The sequence below is a fragment of the Natrix helvetica genome, assembly GCF_964273705.1.
Source record: "Natrix helvetica genome assembly, chromosome: Z".
Classification (NCBI taxonomy): Eukaryota; Metazoa; Chordata; class Lepidosauria; order Squamata; family Natricidae; genus Natrix; species Natrix helvetica.
Genome location: NC_138554.1, coordinates 27,433,562 through 27,452,950, shown reverse-complemented (window position 1 = coordinate 27,452,950; position 19,389 = coordinate 27,433,562). Strand labels below are relative to the sequence as shown.

General features: G+C 40.9%; 2 protein-coding genes across 5 annotated transcripts in view; one reads left to right on the top strand and one right to left on the bottom strand.

The window, feature by feature from the left end:
- Window positions 1–6,425: 6,425 nt before the first annotated feature.
- On the bottom strand, window positions 6,426–15,788 carry APOBR (apolipoprotein B receptor). Of its 4 annotated transcripts, XM_081971159.1 has the most exons (9): window positions 15,517–15,783; window positions 12,758–12,947; window positions 12,509–12,642; window positions 12,315–12,369; window positions 12,098–12,236; window positions 8,324–9,909; window positions 8,057–8,244; window positions 7,869–7,957; window positions 6,426–6,935 (listed from the first exon to the last, which is right to left on the bottom strand). In XM_081971159.1, the coding sequence occupies exons 2-8, from the start codon at window positions 12,800–12,802 to the stop codon at window positions 7,894–7,896; spliced, it is 2,211 nt and encodes a 736-aa protein (XP_081827285.1). In that variant the 5' UTR covers window positions 12,803–12,947; window positions 15,517–15,783; the 3' UTR covers window positions 6,426–6,935; window positions 7,869–7,893. The 4 variants fall into 4 exon arrangements, with proteins under 4 accessions (XP_081827285.1, XP_081827284.1, XP_081827283.1 ...); XM_081971158.1 differs by having other exon boundaries at window positions 6,426–7,957; window positions 15,662–15,788; XM_081971157.1 differs by having other exon boundaries at window positions 6,426–7,957; window positions 15,502–15,782.
- Window positions 15,786–19,389, top strand: part of CLN3 (CLN3 lysosomal/endosomal transmembrane protein, battenin) — a 22,763-nt gene continuing 19,159 nt past the window's right edge. The window contains exons 1-5 of the mRNA XM_081971160.1: window positions 15,786–15,928; window positions 16,072–16,156; window positions 16,245–16,329; window positions 17,206–17,308; window positions 19,308–19,382. Coding sequence (XP_081827286.1) covers window positions 16,108–16,156; window positions 16,245–16,329; window positions 17,206–17,308; window positions 19,308–19,382 — 312 coding nt within the window. The 5' untranslated portion in view covers window positions 15,786–15,928; window positions 16,072–16,107. The remainder of the gene's footprint in view (window positions 15,929–16,071; window positions 16,157–16,244; window positions 16,330–17,205; window positions 17,309–19,307; window positions 19,383–19,389) is intronic.

The window sequence follows — 19,389 nt, the reverse complement described above, 5'->3', positions numbered from 1 at the left end:
GGAAGGGAAAGAAAAGAAAAGATAGAACCCTCATTTCTTTTTTCTTCTTGAAAAAATTAAAAGGACCTTATGTTTAAGCAATTTTAAAACAAAAAAAAATTATACATAACAGAGATATTGAAGGCGAGAGTGGCAGTGGATTTCAAACTTTTCTTTTCTTCTGGGAAATATGCATTCATATACAGATGAAGAAACCCTAAGCTACCAGGATTTTTTGGATGGAATTTTAAAGATATTGGAAGGATTTGAGAGGTTTGATAAGAAGCTAGATAGATTATTGTCTGGCTCAACCAAAGATGAAGGGACTGGAGCCTCAAAAATTAAACAAGAGAGTGAAGATATAGAAGATAAAGACAAGATAACAGATGAACCTAATAATGGAGCACCTAAGGGTGAAAGTGGAAAGGAGGGAACATGGAAAAGTGAATTTGATTATTATTACATACTTGAAGATCTGGAGCTCTCCCCCCCCCCCCCCGTCAAGATATGGATTTGATGATGGAATTAAGAAGAGAAACAGCTTTAGAAAGACATTGGATAATTAAAGACATGCCAATTTAATACTAATTCAAGGGCAACAAGACTATATGAGAGATCTTTCAAGCAAAAAAGTGTGGAGAGAAGTTTTTAAAAACTTTAAAGAAGTTTATAAGAGAATTGACACAACAACTGGCTAAAGAGATAAAACAGTTTTGTTCCTGGAAAGACACAGGCTGATGATGAAGATTGATAACTCAAAACTTAGTTAACTTTTGGTGATTAATAAGTAGGATTTCTTAGACACTTTTAGAATGTTTTCTTTTAAAAAATTGTTAATTAATAATTAATTATGATAATAATAATAATAATAATAATAATAATAATAATAATAATAATAATAATAATAATAATAATAAAAATGAAGTAATAATCTCAATTAGTAAAAATAATTTGGATATAAACTGTAAATTGTGACCTGGAGAAAAGATTTATCAATTCCACTAATATGTTTTTGTTTAGATTTTATTATAAAGATGTAATTTTTGGGGGGAAGCACTTATAAACTCTACTAACAAACTTTTGGTTAGACTTTATTATAAAGATGTAATTTTTCTTGGGTCGGTGGGGAGAAGATGTGATATAAATGCCAAAAAAATCTTTTTTCTTTTTTTTTCTTTAGATAACTATAATAAAATAAGAAAATGTTAATGGATAATGTTTAATGATTTTTATATGTCTTGGCATTGGTAAAAGCAATTAGATATAAGCCTTAGATAGTAAGTTGAAAAAAAAGGGAATATGCTATAAAAGGGTAATTATTGGAGGTTTATAGGAATAGCTAATGAATGCCAGTAGATGGTTGTGTCTTCAAGTGCAAATGATTCTAGATAAAAGCATATTTAAATAATTACAGCTAAATGAGAATGATGGTATATTGATGGTAAAATACATAAAGATCTTTGATTTTAAAATGTAAATTAAAAATATGAAGGATGTATAGTAATGCACGAAATTCATTTGTAACCAATCGACATGCTTTCTACAAGATGTAATGAAGAATGTTTTTTTTTGTATTTTTGTTTAATTAAAACAATAAAAAAATTTCAAAAAAAAAAGTGTCCTTACATATTGCATTACAGTATGGTATGCTGGTTTAACTGCTGTGGACAGGAAGGCACTACAGAGAGTGATCAATTCGGCACAAGAAACCATTGGTTGTCCTCTGACACCACTGGATGACATTGCTGTCTTGCTGCTTTAGCAGAGTAAGGAAGATACTCAGAGATGATTCACACCCTGGTCGGTGTCTCTTTGCACTTCTACCATCAGGCAGAAGACATCAAAGTATAGCCAGCCGAACAAACAGGTTTAAAGATAGTTTCTATCCTTCGGCTGTCAGACTCTTAAATACAACCACAATCACTCCATGCACACACTAGTTTTTTTTTTCTTTTTCTTTTTTCGTTTCTGTTATAATTTTGCACCAGTGAGGTTAAAACCAATTTTGTTGTATTTAAGTACCATGACAATAAATATTATACTTACACTTACTTATACTTGTAAATGGAGAGTTTGGGAGGAAGGGGAGAAGACAGGAGGAGTGGGAGGGGAGGAAGGAGAGTCTTGCTGGGGGAAAGCATGGAGAGAGGAGGTGAGAGGAAGGGGGCCCAAGCCTGAGGGAATAAGGGAATAATAGGCTAGCAAGGTGTTAGATATCTACAACAGTAAGTATGGATTCCACCAAGGTCCTCTGTTCCGGGGGAACAGAGGTTTGATTCTATTGGCTGAGAGTCTGACTGCTCCCTATAAAAGGGCTGCCATCAGACCCAGTCCTTGCTGGATTGTTCACACTTGTTGTTGCTGTTAATAAAGAGCTGTTGCACTGTTAGCCTGTGTCTGCCTATCCATTGTCCGATCTAACACTGGTGATGAGGATGGGATTAGAAGGCAACTAGGTGAACCAAAAAGAGCACAGAAAATCCAGCAAATTATCCAGCCCAGAGCTCAGCACGGCATCAAGCAGCCATTTTCAAGCAGCAAGCTTAAATCGCCCTCGCTAACAAAGGAATGGCCATGAACGCCACACCGACTCTGTATGACCCAGTCTCCGAGCACTGGGAGTCATTTATGCTCCACTTCGACTGCTTCCTAGAGGGTACTGTGGCCGGGAAGTGTTCGAGATGGCGAAGAACCTGTCAGAGCCAACACCGCTGCAGTCGGTTGCCTGGTCCGCACTCCAACAAATGCTCAAAACCCACTATGCGCCGAAGCTGTCCAAATATGTTCGCCGGCACAAGTTTAATACCAGAAATCAAAAAGAGGGCGAAACGATAAGTGAATATGTGGCAGCACTCCGCAAGGCTGCCGCATACTGTGAATTCAGGGATCTGGATAATCTGATTCTGGACCGCATAATATGCGGCGTATGGGACATTAGTCTGCAAAGGAGGTTGCTGGCACAGTCAAACCTCTCTTTACATATCGTCCTGGACAAAGCCAGGACATCAGAATCAGCCTTCAAACCGACCGAGGTTTTGCAGCACCAGAACGCTGCTCCAGAAGCGCGAAAGAACACAACGTTCATCGTGAGGCCGCAGAGCCCGAGAGTTCTGAGGGTGAAGAAAATGGCAGCTGCTGCATTGGTCCTCGTCCAATACAGCCAGACCCTGCCTTTGGTGCTGACCTGCGATGCTTCACCTTTTGGTGTCGGACCCGTCCTCAGCCATCGCATGCCCAATGGGACTGAACCCCCCCCCCCCCATAGCATTTTATTCCAGTACCCTATCCACTGCAGAAAGGAACTATAGCCAGTTGGACCGTGAGGCTTTGGCTGCTGTGGCTGGGGTAAAAAGATTTCATGAATACCTCTATGGGCGGGATTTTGAACTCATTACCGATCACAAACCGCTTTTGGGTTTGACCAACTCCTATGTCACTATCTCCGCGAATGACAAGGTGGACTATTTTCTTAGCTGCCTATTCCTACCGGCTGATGCACTGACCTGGCACAACTTTGGGGCATGCAGATGCGTTGAGTCGCTGCCCATTGCCAGAACTCCTTGCAGACCCTACCCCTGAAACACCAGTCCTGCTTATTGACTGTTTGGAGACTGATCCTGTCTCATCTAGCGATGTGGCCCACTACTCCGCTAAAAACTCCACTGTAAAACAAATTATGAACTGGATGTGGAGGGGGTGGCCTAAGGGGCCTGTGGTGTCTGAGTTCAAAATGTATTTTTCTAAGCATGACGAATTGTCTGTTGTCAATGGTTGCTTACTTTGGGGGGACCAGGTCGTTGTTCCATCTAAACTGCGCATTGCAGTATTAGAAGCTTTACATGTAGGGCATCCTGGAATTGTCAGGATGAAGTCCCTGGCAAGGAGATATGTGTGGTGGCCTAACATGGGCAGGGAGATTGAAGAATGGGTGGCTACCTGCACACAGTGCCAGGAGTCCAGAACAGCTCCCCCAGAGGCGCCCGCTAAGGAGTGGGAGCGTCCTCAAGCACCATGGTCTAGGGTGCATATAGACTTTGCTGGCCCAGTTCATGGCCAAACTTTCTTAGTAGTTGTGGATGCCTACTCAAAGTGGTTAGAGGTAATCCTGATGACCTCCACAACAGCAGAGGCAATCATCAAGGTACTACGGAGACTTTTCTCCTCGCACGGTCTGCTCAATGTCTTGGTCTCAGACAACGGCCCCCAATTCATGGCCATGCCTTTCGAGACCTTCCTAGCAGCCCAGGGAATTTGGCATGCCCTGGTTGCACCATTCCATCTGGCTTCCAATGGTCAGGCGGAACGAATGGTGCAATCTGCAAAAGAGGCCCTCTCTAGGATGGGCCCGGAAGATTGGCAAACACAGGTTGACTATTGCCTCCTAATTCAACACATCACACCCTGTGCCATCACTGGGAAAAGCCTCTCTGAGGTTCTCATGGGTCGCCGGCTAAGATCCCATTACACCCAAATTATTCTGCCCCATCACCCCCAGATTCTATTTGGAATTTTAGTGAGGGGACTCAGTATATGCCCACAACTATGCCAGGGGAACTCTGTGGATTCCTGCCATGGTGATAGGCATCACCGGCCCTCGCTCCTATCTTCTAGAGCTCGAGGACGGTAGGAATTGGAGAAGGCACATTGACCAACTCCGTGGCCACCTCTCCAACTCCAATCTTAGACCACCACTGGTAACTCCTGCTCGAGTTAGCCAAAGCCCTATCCAAACAGAGCATCCGCTCACTCCTCCTACAGTCAGCTGAAGCCCGAGTTGTCCGGAATACTTATCTGGTGGTGTTGCAGGCTTGCAGCGAGCTCCGAGCGAACCGGCTCTAGAAACTCCAGCCGTGGCCTGTGGAAGATTCCAGGAGCTTCCACCAAGTGGAGCTGCGGAGCAAACAGATCCATCCGACCTGTCCAAAGGAACCCCTCCTACTGAACTGCGCAGGTCAGGCAGAGCTACACAAAAGCCTGCCTTCCTGCATGATTACGTCACCAGTAGGATTGTTCCATCTAAAAGGGGAGGGGTGTTAGATATCTACAACAGTAAGTATGGTTTCCACCAAAGTCCTCTGTTCCGGGGGAACAGAGGTTTGATTCTATTGGCTGAGAGTCTGACCGCTCCCTATAAAAGGGCTGCTGTCAGACCCAGTCTTTGCTGGATTGTTCACACTTGTTGTTGCTGTTAATAAAGAGCTGTTGCACTGTTAGCCTGTGTCTGCTTATCCATTGCCCGATCTAACACAGAGGTATCTGTGGGCCTAGCCTGAGGGAATAAGGACTAGCCTGAGGGAATAAGGAAATAATCTAGTAGAGGTTTCTGTGGGCCTAGCCTGAGGGAATAAGGGAATAGTATAGCAGAGGCTGCTGTGGGCCAAGCCTGAAGAAAATAAGAGAATAGGATATAGCAGAAGCTTCTATGGGCCAAGTCTGAGGGAGAGAAGAGTTTGAGTGAAAGGAAGCAAGGAGAGAAAACAACGAAGGAGCAGAGGCTGTGGAACGAGGGCCCAGCAGGCAGTTCAAGAGAAAGCGAAGATAGAGGAAGAGGAAGAAGCTCCAACCAGCCACCTGAATACCAACCTATTTGTGACCTGCCTGCTGAGAGAAGGCTGACCAACACCCCATCACATGACCCTGGCAAGTAGAAGTGCATCAGAGAGGGGCCAGGTTGGACTGGCAGCCATACCAAGAGGGCCAGGAGAACCCAGACTCCAGCGGCCCTTGCGAGGGTAGCGCTATGCTTATAACCTTTGACTTTGTAGAAATATTCAAAAAGAGTTTCATTATTAACATTGCCTTTAAATAAGATGACAGATTCAATGTTGGGATAGAAAATTCAAATATCAACTCTCTAATTAGTAAACCTCAATTGAAAAATTTCAAATAAATTCTCAGATAAAAAGGAAAAGACAATTCCTTCAAAACCACTGTGAGTTTCTTCCCAGATCCTGGGGAGGTAATGAAGGAGCCAACACCTCTCCCTGGAGATTCATCAATCTCTAGATTAAAGAGATAGATGTAAAGAGGACTTTCCTTTTGCCCAAACCAGAACAATTCTGGAAGATACTTTATAGGGTCATAGGATATAGAGACTGCCTTCACAGCCTGAAGTGGCCAATAGATACCAAACTGACCTCACCTCCAAAATCATCACCACACCAGAATGGATGAATGAATTGGCCACCTGATAGCACTCAACTGAAAACTACCATGGGCTATTGCCCACTTAAGAGGGAAAACCAACTCTAACTTTGGAACAGTTAAGTACAATATTGCTTTGGGCTCCATCAAGTATGAGTGAGAAATTTGAAGACGTCAAAGGGATCCAGCAGAATTTTTTGCCCCAGGGTTCATTTGTCCAATGCTTACTTGCAAATGACAAAACACTCATTAATTATTTCCCTGTGAGGAATTACTGATAAGATTTCATGCAAATGGTTTGACAACTGCATTTTACTGATTTATTTAAAAGTTCAAGGGCAGTTGACTGCCAAAGCTAGCAACCTTTTATTTTATTGCACTAATAATACATTATTTTATTTACATTTACCGTGTTGCAATAATACAATAAAAGATAACAAAACAACTAAACTTAAATATTAAGGATTTCACCTTATTCTTAAACCAATTAAAAGTAAAAATACTATGGTGAAAAAACAAAATTAAAAGAAGCAATTAAAGTTGAATAAAATAAGTACAGTAAAAATAAAACCATCATTCCCAAGCTTGAACAGGTAATAATGTCTTCAATTGGGTCCAGGAAAGTGGTCCTGTAGCCATTGGCCTGAGAACAGCATTTTCACACGAGAAATAAATGATTGCAAGACCAACAAAAATAAGTAGTTCTCTCAACTGAAGCCTTTTCCACAAAAGTGCATTACATTCAAGCTTAGGCCAAGTTATTTGGGTGAAAACTAGCTGGGAGAAGATCCTACAAGCATCTCTATGTTCTTCTGGAAGTAAAAATACAGATCAATCAGATATTTGTTATCTTTTCAATCTTCTGCCTAAATCCTAATCTGGGTAGGGAGAAAGACTGTGATGGGAGGGGCAATATGGGAAAACTCTGACAGATGAGTTAAAGATTAAATATAGTATATGCCGTCTGCTGCCAGTTCTCCTCTGAAACTATAGCTGTTGGCCTCACGGGGTAAACCAGAAGGAACCATAACCATATGAGCTAATTGTACTTCATTGTAAAGCTACATTGACAGAATCTTATACATTTGAAATTACATCTCTCCTGTTTCCTTTATAGCCAAGAAACTAGGGACGGTCCCTTTTGAGCCTCTTGCCCTGCCTACTATCCAGATGAGGGCTCTACTGTCTCTTATCTGACTGCTCCCTTGGCAGTATCTCTTGATCTAGTCTTCCAAACTCTTTCCCACATACTATCATAATAGCTCAGCCCTTATCATTAATCAGCACACAGTTGGATTCAATGTATACAGTAATCTCTTCAGACATGTTTCAGTTTCACTGAATTCTTGTAAAATATAGAATGAGTTTAAATTGATTGCATGGTGAGGATAGATTCCATACTATATAATGGAATCTAAAGATAACTTTCCAAAATTGTTAGGTCGTTTCCACCTAATTACTTTGTTTTTCCAAAGTATGCTATGAATAGAATGAAAGCTATACTGGAGTTCCCCATTTCAGGTGAAGAGATAAAGATATCAGATCTGCTGAGATATTCTCACAATACTTCTCAGATTTTCCATTCATAAGGTACACAATGATTCCTCACTAACCATTTAATTTAGAATGGACGTCTAATTTATTCAGTTTTTAGAGAACATAGAGATGGTGCCTCCATTGCTTTCAAAATTATTGGTTAGGGTGCCTTGACCCATGACAGAGCCAAAAACATGCAAGTTCATTACTTGATAAAGCTCTTGGAACCTCAAGTCACTTTGGCTTTTGCAGGCGCATCTGAAGTTCAGCCATCATATTGGGGTGCATAGGCCCAAACCTGGAAAAGCAAAATAAATGGGTAGATTAAGACAAAATTCAAGATGACAAAACTAACATCTCCTATTCAATTACTAGTGGATGCGGTGGTGTGATTTACCCAGACAATCTTGGTTTTTGTCTCTTTGGTACTTCCAATAAAGATGGTGCATCTTCAGCCATCTTTATCTCTTCTGTTGGAGCCTCTGTTGATATCTTTGGTTTCTTCAAGCTGGGTGCTCGTCGAATGGAGCTCTTACGACGTAGCAACACCCGTTCCTTCTGGGCACTGCTATCCAGTGTTGTGACCTGCAGAATAGAGATGGATATGATTACTTCAATCTCCTGACTATATTCATGCTCCACTTTGCTTTGTAATTATGCTTACATCATGTGAGAAAGCTCTGGGTCCAGCCAGGAGGTCTATATCAAGAGAGGTTGGATACACCATGTTCTTTGTGGTCTCTCCCAGTTGATTCGACTGGTCTGATGTAGTCTCAGCCACTTGCAGCATGTCTACACTAAGATCACAAGTGTCTACCAATACCTCGGACTGTTCTTCCCGATTACTTTCCCACCATCCTTCTCTTGTTTGCTGTTCCTGTTTTTGCCCTGTAACATGTATCTCATTTTTCACAGATTCCTCTACTTCCTGATTCAGATTTTCTTCTGTCTTTGCTTTCTCAGATAAATCTCCCTGCTTACAATTTTCCCCCTTTTCCCGCTCTATCATAATTTCTGTTTCTTTGGGCTCCTTTTCTTCCCCCTCTAATGCCTTCTTCTGGCTTGTTTCCATCTCTGCCTCATCCAGTAGTGGTTGCTGAACTTCTTCGTTCTTTGTTACTATTTCCTTCAGTATGTGGTGGTCTGCGTCCAGCTCTGTGCCTTCTCCCTGTTCCTCCCCAGATTCTAAACCCTGGGTCTTCACTATTGCAACATTTAGTGCATCATACTGAAGTTTATCTGTCCAAGTGATTCCCTCTAGTCCTCTTTCATCTTCATCCAGCTTTCTCTCCTTCCCCTCTTCAGTTCCTCCTAAACATTCTTCCAAATTCCAGCTTCTCCCACCTTTCCTTTCCTCTTCTAGCATCTTCACCTGGTCTCCTTCAATTTCTGCTGTCACACTTGTTTTTACCTGTTTGTTCCCATCCACTCTTGTATCTTCTTCCTGTTCCTTCTCAACATTTAACTGCTGGTCTCTTGCCATCTTAGCCATCTCCTCCAATCTATCTTGCTGAGTCCCCCTACTCCACGTTGCATCTTCTTGTCCTCTCTGCTTTTCCTCTCTATGCTGTGTTAAGTCTAGGAGCTTTTGCTGAATTCCCTCATTCCACAACATATTTCCCAACTCTTTCTCCTGATCATCTGTGATTTTTTCTGCTTCTTCTTCATCCCATAGAAGGCTTTCTCCAACCGTTCTTTCCTCTTCAAGCACCTTATCTTCTGCCTGGTTTAGTGCTGCTGTAGTGATCTCTCCCTGCACTTTCTCACCCACCTTTTCTTCTTCCTGCTCTTTCTCAACCTCTAATTGTTGATTATCCATCTCAACCCTCTCTTCCATACTACCTTGAACCATCTCCCCAGTCCACCCTGTCCCTTCAGGCCCTCTTTTTTGTTCTACAGATGCTGCCCAATTTGGTGCTTCTTGCTCAATCTCTTCAGCTAATACATTTCTGCCTTGTTCTGCTTCCTGACTCATCTCTGTCTTTCTTGCCTCTTCCATTTGCCCAAGTTCTCTTCTTTCTGCCAAAAGTTCATCTGGCTTCAATTGACTACAATATTGACTACAAACGGCATCTTCCAACTCTTCTATCATGTCTTCCTGTGCAACTTCCACCAAAGCAGATTCTTCAGATTTTCTTTGATAGAATCTCCCAGTCATGATTGGTGCCTCAAAGGGGGACTGTTTGATGTTGTCAGTCATAGGTGTGGTTGATTCTAGTTCAGGGGTATCACTGAGGCATACAGAAGACACTGTGGGACAAAAGTAAGAAAGAATATAATTGATCTTGGGTTTTTCCCCAAGACTGATCATCCAAGAATTTAAAGCAGTTTTCTGGGACTGGGGCTCTGCTCCTTTTACCTATACAGTAGTTTCAATATTCTGATTTAGTATGGCCAATTAATACTGTCCTAATTAAGCAGAATATAGAATAAATGTTCTTCTATCTCTGGGCATTTTAAAAACAGGATAATTGCTTCATATTAGCCTTTCCCAGCCAAGTGTGTTAGCTTTTAACATAATTCACAGCTAGTGTAATAAAAAGCCATATTAGTTGGAAATTATGGAAGTCAAAAGCCAACTCAAGAAGAGCCGAAGAACATACCATAGAGAACAACAAAGGATAGAAATCATCTCTCTTACATGATATTCTTGCTATATATGAAAAAAACCTATTTTACCCTTTTCAAGCATGCTAATACATTCATTTTTAAAAATTCAGAGCTGAGAGGAAAATTTGACAATTTATTTTGTCAAATCACAAGATAATCTGAAATTACAGAGGACCATTTAAAGTCAAATCACGGTAACAAAGTGGTATACATGCAGATACATATACATTGGCCAATATAATTATGCATATATAATTTTCAGCATTCTTCAGTGTAAGCTGAATCACATAGCTCGAGAATCAATGACACTGGTGAAGAATTTGGACACTAGGCCATGTGGCTCCCTCAGATATATTTTTAATCTTAACCTAATTCATCTCCCAATTTTTGTGTAGTGATGACAGGGACCCTTCATTTCTGGTGTCCTGAGCTCCGAGAAAAATATAAATTAAGATAAATGTAATGCTAAAGAAAGAGGATACTCCCAGATCCTATTGTTATCTGTGATGAAACATCATTGTGCTGTTTAATCCTTTCCTCTGTAATGGGTTGTATGTGAGTGTGTTCAGAAAATGATGGGAGAAAACCAACATGAGAAACTGATTACAAGTGAAAACTATGAAATCTAGATTCTCCACTCCTATTAAATTATGCAATGATAAAATAGAATAATAAACTGGTCTAAAACCATTCAGCCCCTTATAGAAGTCATAGGGATTTGTCAATAAATGCAGATATATTTCAGATCATGTGCAAAACTCACAGCTGAAAAACAACTTCCTATACATACAGACAGACAAGGACAGGAAATAGAAGTATACAGCTCTGGGGATTGTGCAAGCTTGTTTTACAATCCACATTAGCAGGGCAATCTTTCAAGTTCAGCTGACTTTTGAATACGTTTGTAGACACTGAAGAAAAATTGTAGGAAAACATTGGCCATTTCAGTTAATACTGTGTCTTTGCTCATGTCTCCTCATAATTTAAAAATGTTAAAGATGTTTTAATACAACTTTTCATTATAGTACCTTTTAGTTATGTTAATTTTTCAAATATTTTTAAATATATAATCTTCCAATTTCTTTAAGTGAATAGAACATAATAGAATAACAGAGTTGGAAGGGACCTTGGAGGTCTTCTAATCCAACCCTCTGCTTAGGCATGAAACCCTACACCACTTCAGACAAATGGTTATCTAATCTCTTCTTTAAAACTTCCAGTGTTGGAGCATTCACAACTTCTGGAGACAAGCTGTTCCACTGATTAATTGTTCTAACTGTCAGGAAATTTCTCCTCAGTTCTAAGTTGCTTCTCTCCTTGATTAGTTTCCATCCATTGCTTCTTGTTCTACCCTCAGGTGCTTTGGAGAATAGTTTGACTCCCTCTTCTTTGTGGCAACCCCTGAGATATTGGAAAACTGCTATCATGTCTCCCCCTGGTCCTTCTTTTCATTAAATTAGACATACCCAGTTCCTGCAATCATTCTTCATATGTTTTAACCTCCAGTCCCCTAATCATCTTTGTTGCTCTTCTCTGTACACTTTCTAGAGTCTCCACATTTTTTTTTACATCTTGTCGACCAAAACTGAAGTATAATTACTTCACTTTGTGTCTTTCAGAAATTTTATGTTTTTGTCTGACATAGTTTTTTTGCATGGAGAAAGACAGATGCTAGTTTAATTTAATGTTATCATCTATGCTGTTTAAAGTCCATAGGGAAAGAATAACGAAAATCCATTAGCAAAAAAAAAAAAAAAAAACCCAGAACCAATAGAATCTCCCATTCCTCACAATATAGCATCACCAACATTCCAGAAGTTTCAGTCACCTGAGAACTTTTGTTCAGATTTTCCCTGTCCCTCACAACTGTTGGGAAAGTTGGAAGATCTGAGAAAGGACTCCATTGCCTGATCACCAGTAACCGCAATTTCTGATGTTCTTTGGGTCTCCTCACTGAGTGGGGGTATCTGAAAAGAAAGGGCTTTGTTGAAGGAAAGGTGGAGCACAGCAGGATTTTCCTCCACCTCCTCTTAACCAACACCTACCTCCACTGTGAAAGGACCTTCAGTGACCTTCAATTCCTCTCTTGGAGAAACATCCCTGCAGAAGAAGGCAGGAGGGTAAGGACAAATAAGTCCAATTGCAGGTCAGAGATAATTCTACTCCAGAGGTCACTGCACCTCGGAGCTACCAGACAAACTCCAACAGAAACAATTATTCCACATGAGATTCTTGTTACCCGGAGTATGTTGTCTCCACTTCAGAATCATGTTGGCTTCTGCATTCCTTCATCTCCCTTCCACTTCCTACCTCTTCTGCTCCTGGATGAGGTTCATTTCCAAAAAGGTAAGTAGTGAATGAGGAAACAAAATCCTGAAAAGAAACACTGAATAGGTACTACTAGTACAGGAAGCCAGAAAACCCACTTAACATAAGCCAGAGGTTCTGGATCCCTCCCAAGCCTGAGAGATGACAGGATTCCACTAACCAAAGCCTGTTGTAGGCTCCCAAAGAGTGATCGAAGATACTCCATTATGCTGCTGGGGTAGCTGGAGAGAAGGTACAGAGTGGCTTCCCCTTCTCCTCAGAGAGGGAAGTTAACGTCACTAAAGTATTTGACCACATCCTTTTCTTCCTTTGCCTTGTAGTTTGCCATAGTTTGTTCTGGCTTTGCATAACTGTGAAAGAAACAAAAGCACACCATATCCTACAGAAACAAGAAGCATCTGAACGATCACTCACTATCAAGCACAGTCCAAATCAACCTCAAACTATAAATAAATAATTTCCATAAAGTTTGTAACTATATTCGAATTAGTTAAACCTTCTTCAAAATCTCCCACAAATAGATGGTTGAAACTATTTTATTTATGTCTTCTTCCCCCCCCCCCCGAAACGCGAAGACCAGCCAGAGAGATGGCTCTGCATGCCACTTCCTGCACATATGCCATAGGCTAGCCATCACGGCTATAGGGCAGGGGTGCACGTCAGAACAACTAGACACAAGGACAGTTTTTCCCCCATGCCATCACTCTACTGAACAACTAATTCCCACAACTCTGTCAAACTATCTAGAAAGACCACCATTAGTCTCATCTTCCCTATTACCTATCTCCCTATCTTCTTAGGACTATAACTTTGTTGCTTGTATCTTACGAATTATATTGTTTACTTAGTATCCTAGTATGATTTATGTCAATAGCTTATTTAGTATCCATGACTATCACTAAATGTTGCATCTAATGTTTTATGATGAATGTATTTTTACAATGACTACGATAATGATCTAACATTATGAGCTTATGCACCGGAGTCTAATCAATAAAGAATTCTATATCCATAGACATTCAGTCTCACAAGGGTTGAGTTGTTCCTTTCCATTCAGACCCTAACCACCTCTAGGCACTGGATTAGGATCTTGATATAGATTGGGTGATAGTGGTGGAAAAATTCTGAACCTTGCATACAGAAGATACAAACTCCGGGGACAGAATGAATTTCCGAGGGGTGAGTGGGGAGAGAGAAGTAAAAATTCCTGCCAACATACTGGATTTGCAGAACTGTGGCAATTCATATCAAAATTCCAATATAGTTGTGATTTCTTGTAAATGAAAAGAGATAGAAATAGATTGACTCAATTCCTTGAGACAATGACATCATAAGATCAGATTCAGAGCTGGTCCCAAAACGGTGTTGTATTATTGGGTGGAAAAGTACACAAGAAGAAATGGTTTCAAAATTGAGTAAGTTACGGGAAGAATGGCTGAACCTTTGTGGAATGCATTATTCTGAGTTCATTGGAAAAGCAGTGGATTTTTTTCTGACATAAGCATGTTGTTTAATTGACCTTTGGAAAAGTACCAAGCGTGGTTGGTAGACAATAAGGTTGATCTCAGTTCAAAAACCACCAAGTAATCCCAATTGTATTGTGAAAAGAATAAAGTAGTACTGTGCTTTTCAATTTATATAGCTTCCTACTTTTGTGAAAAGAATAAAGTAGTACTGTGCTTTTCAATTTATATAGCTTCCTACTTTTGTGAAAAGAATAAAGTAGTACTGTGCTTTTCAATTTATATAGCTTCCTACTTGCCATGTGGCTCTGGGCAAATGAGATACAGTTAAAAACATTAAATATGACAACAATTTATTTAAAAACCACATAATAGAAGCATACCTACATGAACACAGTGGGAATTTGAATACTCCTAATTAATTCCAGGATACTTAAAATCATGTCTACTGGCCCACTGGAAATAGTTAAGAGTACAGTGTCCACTTCAGTATTGGGAAGGCTGGTAATCCTGTTTTATGAAACATGTTACTCCTATTTATGAGCGTATAGCCATCATTTTTTAAATTAATTATCTCATTGTTTATGTATATTATAGCTGAGTCATTGTTTATTAAAACTGAAGTGGCTCTCAGTTTCACCTTAAACTGACATGAGACCTTGTTTACAATAACATCCAAGAAGACTTTTTCTTGAATAGTTTACTTCAACCTACATTGGACCTTATGGACTGCATTTTTATCCTGTATTAGTGTATTATTCCTAAAAGCATATGATGGATTATGTGCCATCAATCATTTTCAATTCCTAGCAACCACATAGGTAGATTTTATCCATGACAATCTTTCAAATCTTCCAAAAGACCACCATCTCTGAATCCATCTACTTTGCTGGTTGTCCTCTTTTTCTCTTTCCTTCTACCTTTCTTCTATCATTAGAGCCTTTTCCAGAGAGCTAGATCTTCACTTGATGTGTCCAAAACAAGATAACTTGAGCCTGATCATCTGTGCCAGGAGTGATAATTCTGAGTTGATTTATTTGATGATCATTTGTTTTTTTGGCTTTCTGTTGAGTCTTCACCAACAACCAAGTCCAAAAGTGTCAATATTCTTCCTATCCTACTTCTTCAAAGACCAACTTTCACTTCCAGAGTGTCAGAGGGAATACCTTGGCAGTTTGCATGATCATTCTGATCTAAAAAATCCCAAATTGCCCAGTAAATTTCAGACTGAGTGGAACTTAACCCAGCCTTTCCATAATATAACACATGATACTCACTACATCAGGGAGAAGCTACTATTTCAGTATAGGCTTTATAGCAATTCCATAATGATGATTTGTATTGCAAATCAGGTTTGCATACTTTTACAACTTCCCCCCGCCCTTCGCCACTTTGAAAGCCCCCCCTCCCCCCAAAAAACCCAAACTATAGTGAAACCTACATTGAGGAAACTCACATTCTTTCACCGCCACACATCTTTTAGGGTGAATAAGCAGGCATGTGGCATGTAAGGTTCGGGAAAACTTGTTTAAAAGCATCAACATCTGCAGGAATTCCTGGACAGCAGACACACACACCCCTCTCTTTTAAACAACACTAACAGGGTTTTCGTGGGGTCTTTTCAATGCAGCCATCCTGCGCCTACCGGAGCGCGCAGCCGGCTTTCCCTGGTTCTCCTGTGCGCGCTCACGGCTTCTCCATTGACAGCAAAGCCCAGCTGAGGACGTTGCGTGGCAGGAGGAAGTGGTATCAAACCAGGAAGTAGGAGCTGCAGGAGGGTTGCCGTGCCTACAACTTCGGTTTCAGTTTTTCCGATCTTCTGTCCCCTCAGATTTGCAGAGAAGTCTGTTCGAAACGTTTTCTTAAAGGTAGCGGCGCAGCTTTAGCCAGAGGGATGAACGGGACGGGGTGGGGCACAAGCCAGAGGGATCATCTTGGTGCATCCCTGAAAGTCCCAAAAAATTGTTGTGCATTCATGCTCCTCCCATTCCTTCCTCCTTTTTAATTGTAGGTAATCCCTCTGGTGCCCTGATTTCTGCCTCCTGCCATGGGGCACGCTGGGGGCAGATGGCAGGAAGCCTCAGGTGATTCTGAGGGTGAGTTTGTTCTCATGTTCAGATTTTTCCCCTCCCCCCCATGTCTCTTCAATTCTGACAGCTGTGCTTGTTCTCCCCCCACAAACAGAGGAAAATGAAGATGTGGTGCGCTCTGCAGAGTCCGAAGCCACCCTGGATACTTGCAGCAAGTGGAGAAACAATGCGGGCTTCTGGTGAATTCCTTTACGCTGATTCCTTGGTTCAATGAAATGCAGGATGTACAATATCATGTCTTCAGTTGTTACTACTACCACTTTCACCTCTGTTGCTGTGTGAAAACTAGCTTCTTTTTCATGTTGTAGCACATCAGCTTAAGCACTTCTGCCTTGTGCCCACATTTATTTTCTAAGTATCTTTTCTACAAACTTGATATTTTTACACCTCCTCTTCCAATCTGACAGGGTCGTCATCATCCTATTTGTTTGCAGTGCACTTTGTACAACTAGTGGCATGCATTATGTTGCATGCATTCAAGCTTTGGGGAATTTTGAGAGTGGCGATAGTGTTTTATATAGTCTGAAAAAACGAGTGATGCTACAAACATGGCTAAACTGATCTGGATCTAATCAGTGTTTGAACCCTACTTACATGCATCTGAGCTGTGTTGTGAAAGAAAGTGGGGCCCGTAATTACAATAAAAATATAATAGAATAAAAAATGAACAAAATGATAACAGTGATATGGTTCACACTATGGTAAAACATAGTTCACCTAGTGCTTAAAAAGCTACCATTGGTTGGATCGATTGCAACCAAGTTTATACAGTAAAGCAGTGTTTTTCAACCTCAACAACTTTAAGATGCATGGACTTCAGCTCCAAGAATTCCCCAGTCAACCATGCTGACTGGGGAATTCTGGGAGCTGAAGTCCACACATCTTAAAGTTGCTGAGGTTGAAAAACACTGCAGTAACCACAATATTTGGGTTCTTACAGTCCAGTAAGCCACAACTAAGTATCTATTCTATAGGTTAACACATTTTAGGAACCCAAACACTGATGTATGCATATGTGGTAACCTCCATGTTTCCTAAATTGTCTCCTCACACAGGCTACTTGGTCTTTGCAACAATTTTGCTTACGTGGTGATGCTGAGTGCAGCTCATGACATTCTCAGCCATCAGAAGGTGCCAGACCATAATGGGACTGCACCGGTGAGTGTGCAAGGAAGAAGTCTGTGTGTATATTTGTATAAAAGCAGAATAAGGAACAGGTCAAGAGAAAATGTCAGTTACAAGAAGAAATAAATATGTAGAAAATAAATACAAGGGGGGAAAATGTATGAAAGAATAAGGAAGTACACAAATGTGAAATAAAGCAGGACTGCTTATCTGTGGATTTTTTCTCCTATTAGTTTCAACCAGTTGAGCCAATAGCCAGAGACTGAGAAGGCTGAAGTCCATTTTATTAGATTACCTGTGAGGTAGAAAATACATTTTTGGCCGAAATGCCTTAGCAGAGAGAGCCGTTTGACTTTGATTATCTGGATCAATAAGTCCTTGACTTACAACTACTTGCTTAGTGACCATTCAAAATTAGAGTGGCACTGAAAAAAGTGACAGCTGCCCTCACACTTACAACCTTCACTGTATTCCCACACTCACATGATCAGAATTTAGGCACTTGGCAACCAGCATATATTTATGAGGGTTGCAGCATTTCAGGGGCACGTAATTGTCATTTCTGGCTTTCCCAGCTGGCTTCCCACAAGCAAACGGGGGAAAACTGGATTTCCTTAACAACTGCAGTGATTTACTTAACCGTTGTGGCAAAAAGGTTGCAAGACTGGGTGTGACTAGCTTAATAACTGCTTTGCTTAGCAACAGGAATTCTGATCCTCATTGCGGTTTTAAGTCAAGGATTATCTGTATTAAACGCAGCAAGCTCGGAGTGGAGGCACTATCTGAAAGATGGTGATAAGAGACTGTTGGCATTTTTTAGATTCTGTATCTTCTTAGAATTCTCTCACACAATATTCAGGAAGATATAATTCAGAGCTTCCAGTGATATTATCCATAGAATCCCCCCCTCCAGTTTTTTTTTTTTGTACTACAGTATCTAGATACTCTTGTATATGTAGGCATGTACCATGCATACAGGTAGTCCTCGACTTATTACCACAATTGAGCCCAAATTTTCTCTTGTTAAGTGAGACATTTGTTAAGTGAGTTTTGCCCCATTTTATGATTTTTTTCTTACCACAGTTGTTAAGTTAATCACTTAACCGCAGATGGCAAGTTGGTAACCCAGTTGTCAGAAAGTTATAAAAGGTGATCACATGACCTTGGGACGCTGCAATGGTCATAGATATGAACCAGTTGCCAAGCATCAGAGTTTTGATCACATGGCCATGGAGATGCTGCAAAGTTTGTAAATGTGAAAAATAGTTTTAAGCCACTTTTTTCAATGCCATTGTAACTTTGAACCGTCACTAAATGAATTGTTGTAAGTCGAGGACTACCTGAATTTACATACACATATTTAAAAGTGTTGTTCTGACCCAGCCTCAGCAAATAATGATAAGCTGCTTACTCATGAGTAAACACAACCCCTATTTTAAACAGGGTAGGAATAGTCTTTTATTCACATGGATAAACAAAAAAAACCAAATGTAATTAGTCCCAACAGACCTGGTTCTGGCCTAGAAATCTGAATTGCTTGCTGTATCCTAAAAACGAACAGTTGTCTGTGACAACTGGCCACTCCCAAACCTCTACTGTTTATTTCCCAGCCATGGAGGGGCTGACTAGTGTCCACATCTGCTTTTCCTTGAGAGCCGGCTTATTGTTTTCCTTTGCTCTCCTCTCCTCTCTGTGTATACGTGCATCTGGGATGTGTCCCATCTGTTCCTCTCCCTCATTCAGCTCAGGCCTGAAGCCCAGATAGCTGCTTCCCCACCTGGGAGAGGCCCCAACTCTGCCTCTGATGCTGTTTCCTTATTAGAGCCTTCCAAAGCTGTCCCAGGCTGTCCCTCAACCTCCTCCTCATCTTACTCTGCAGCTAGCCCTGCTGGCAGCTGGACGGGCCACAAAACGTGTTGACCTTTTGAGATTGTCAGATGTAATGAGATTTTAGAGTGTTGATCAGAGATTTGCTGATTTCATGGAAGTTTGCTGAGTAAACACACGCCGTCGTCTTTTGCTTTCCACTCAGATTCCCCCCAGTGCTTCTCCAGAGAATACCACCACCAATACTTCTGGGTATGATTGCAACACCATTTCGACTGGGGTAAGTG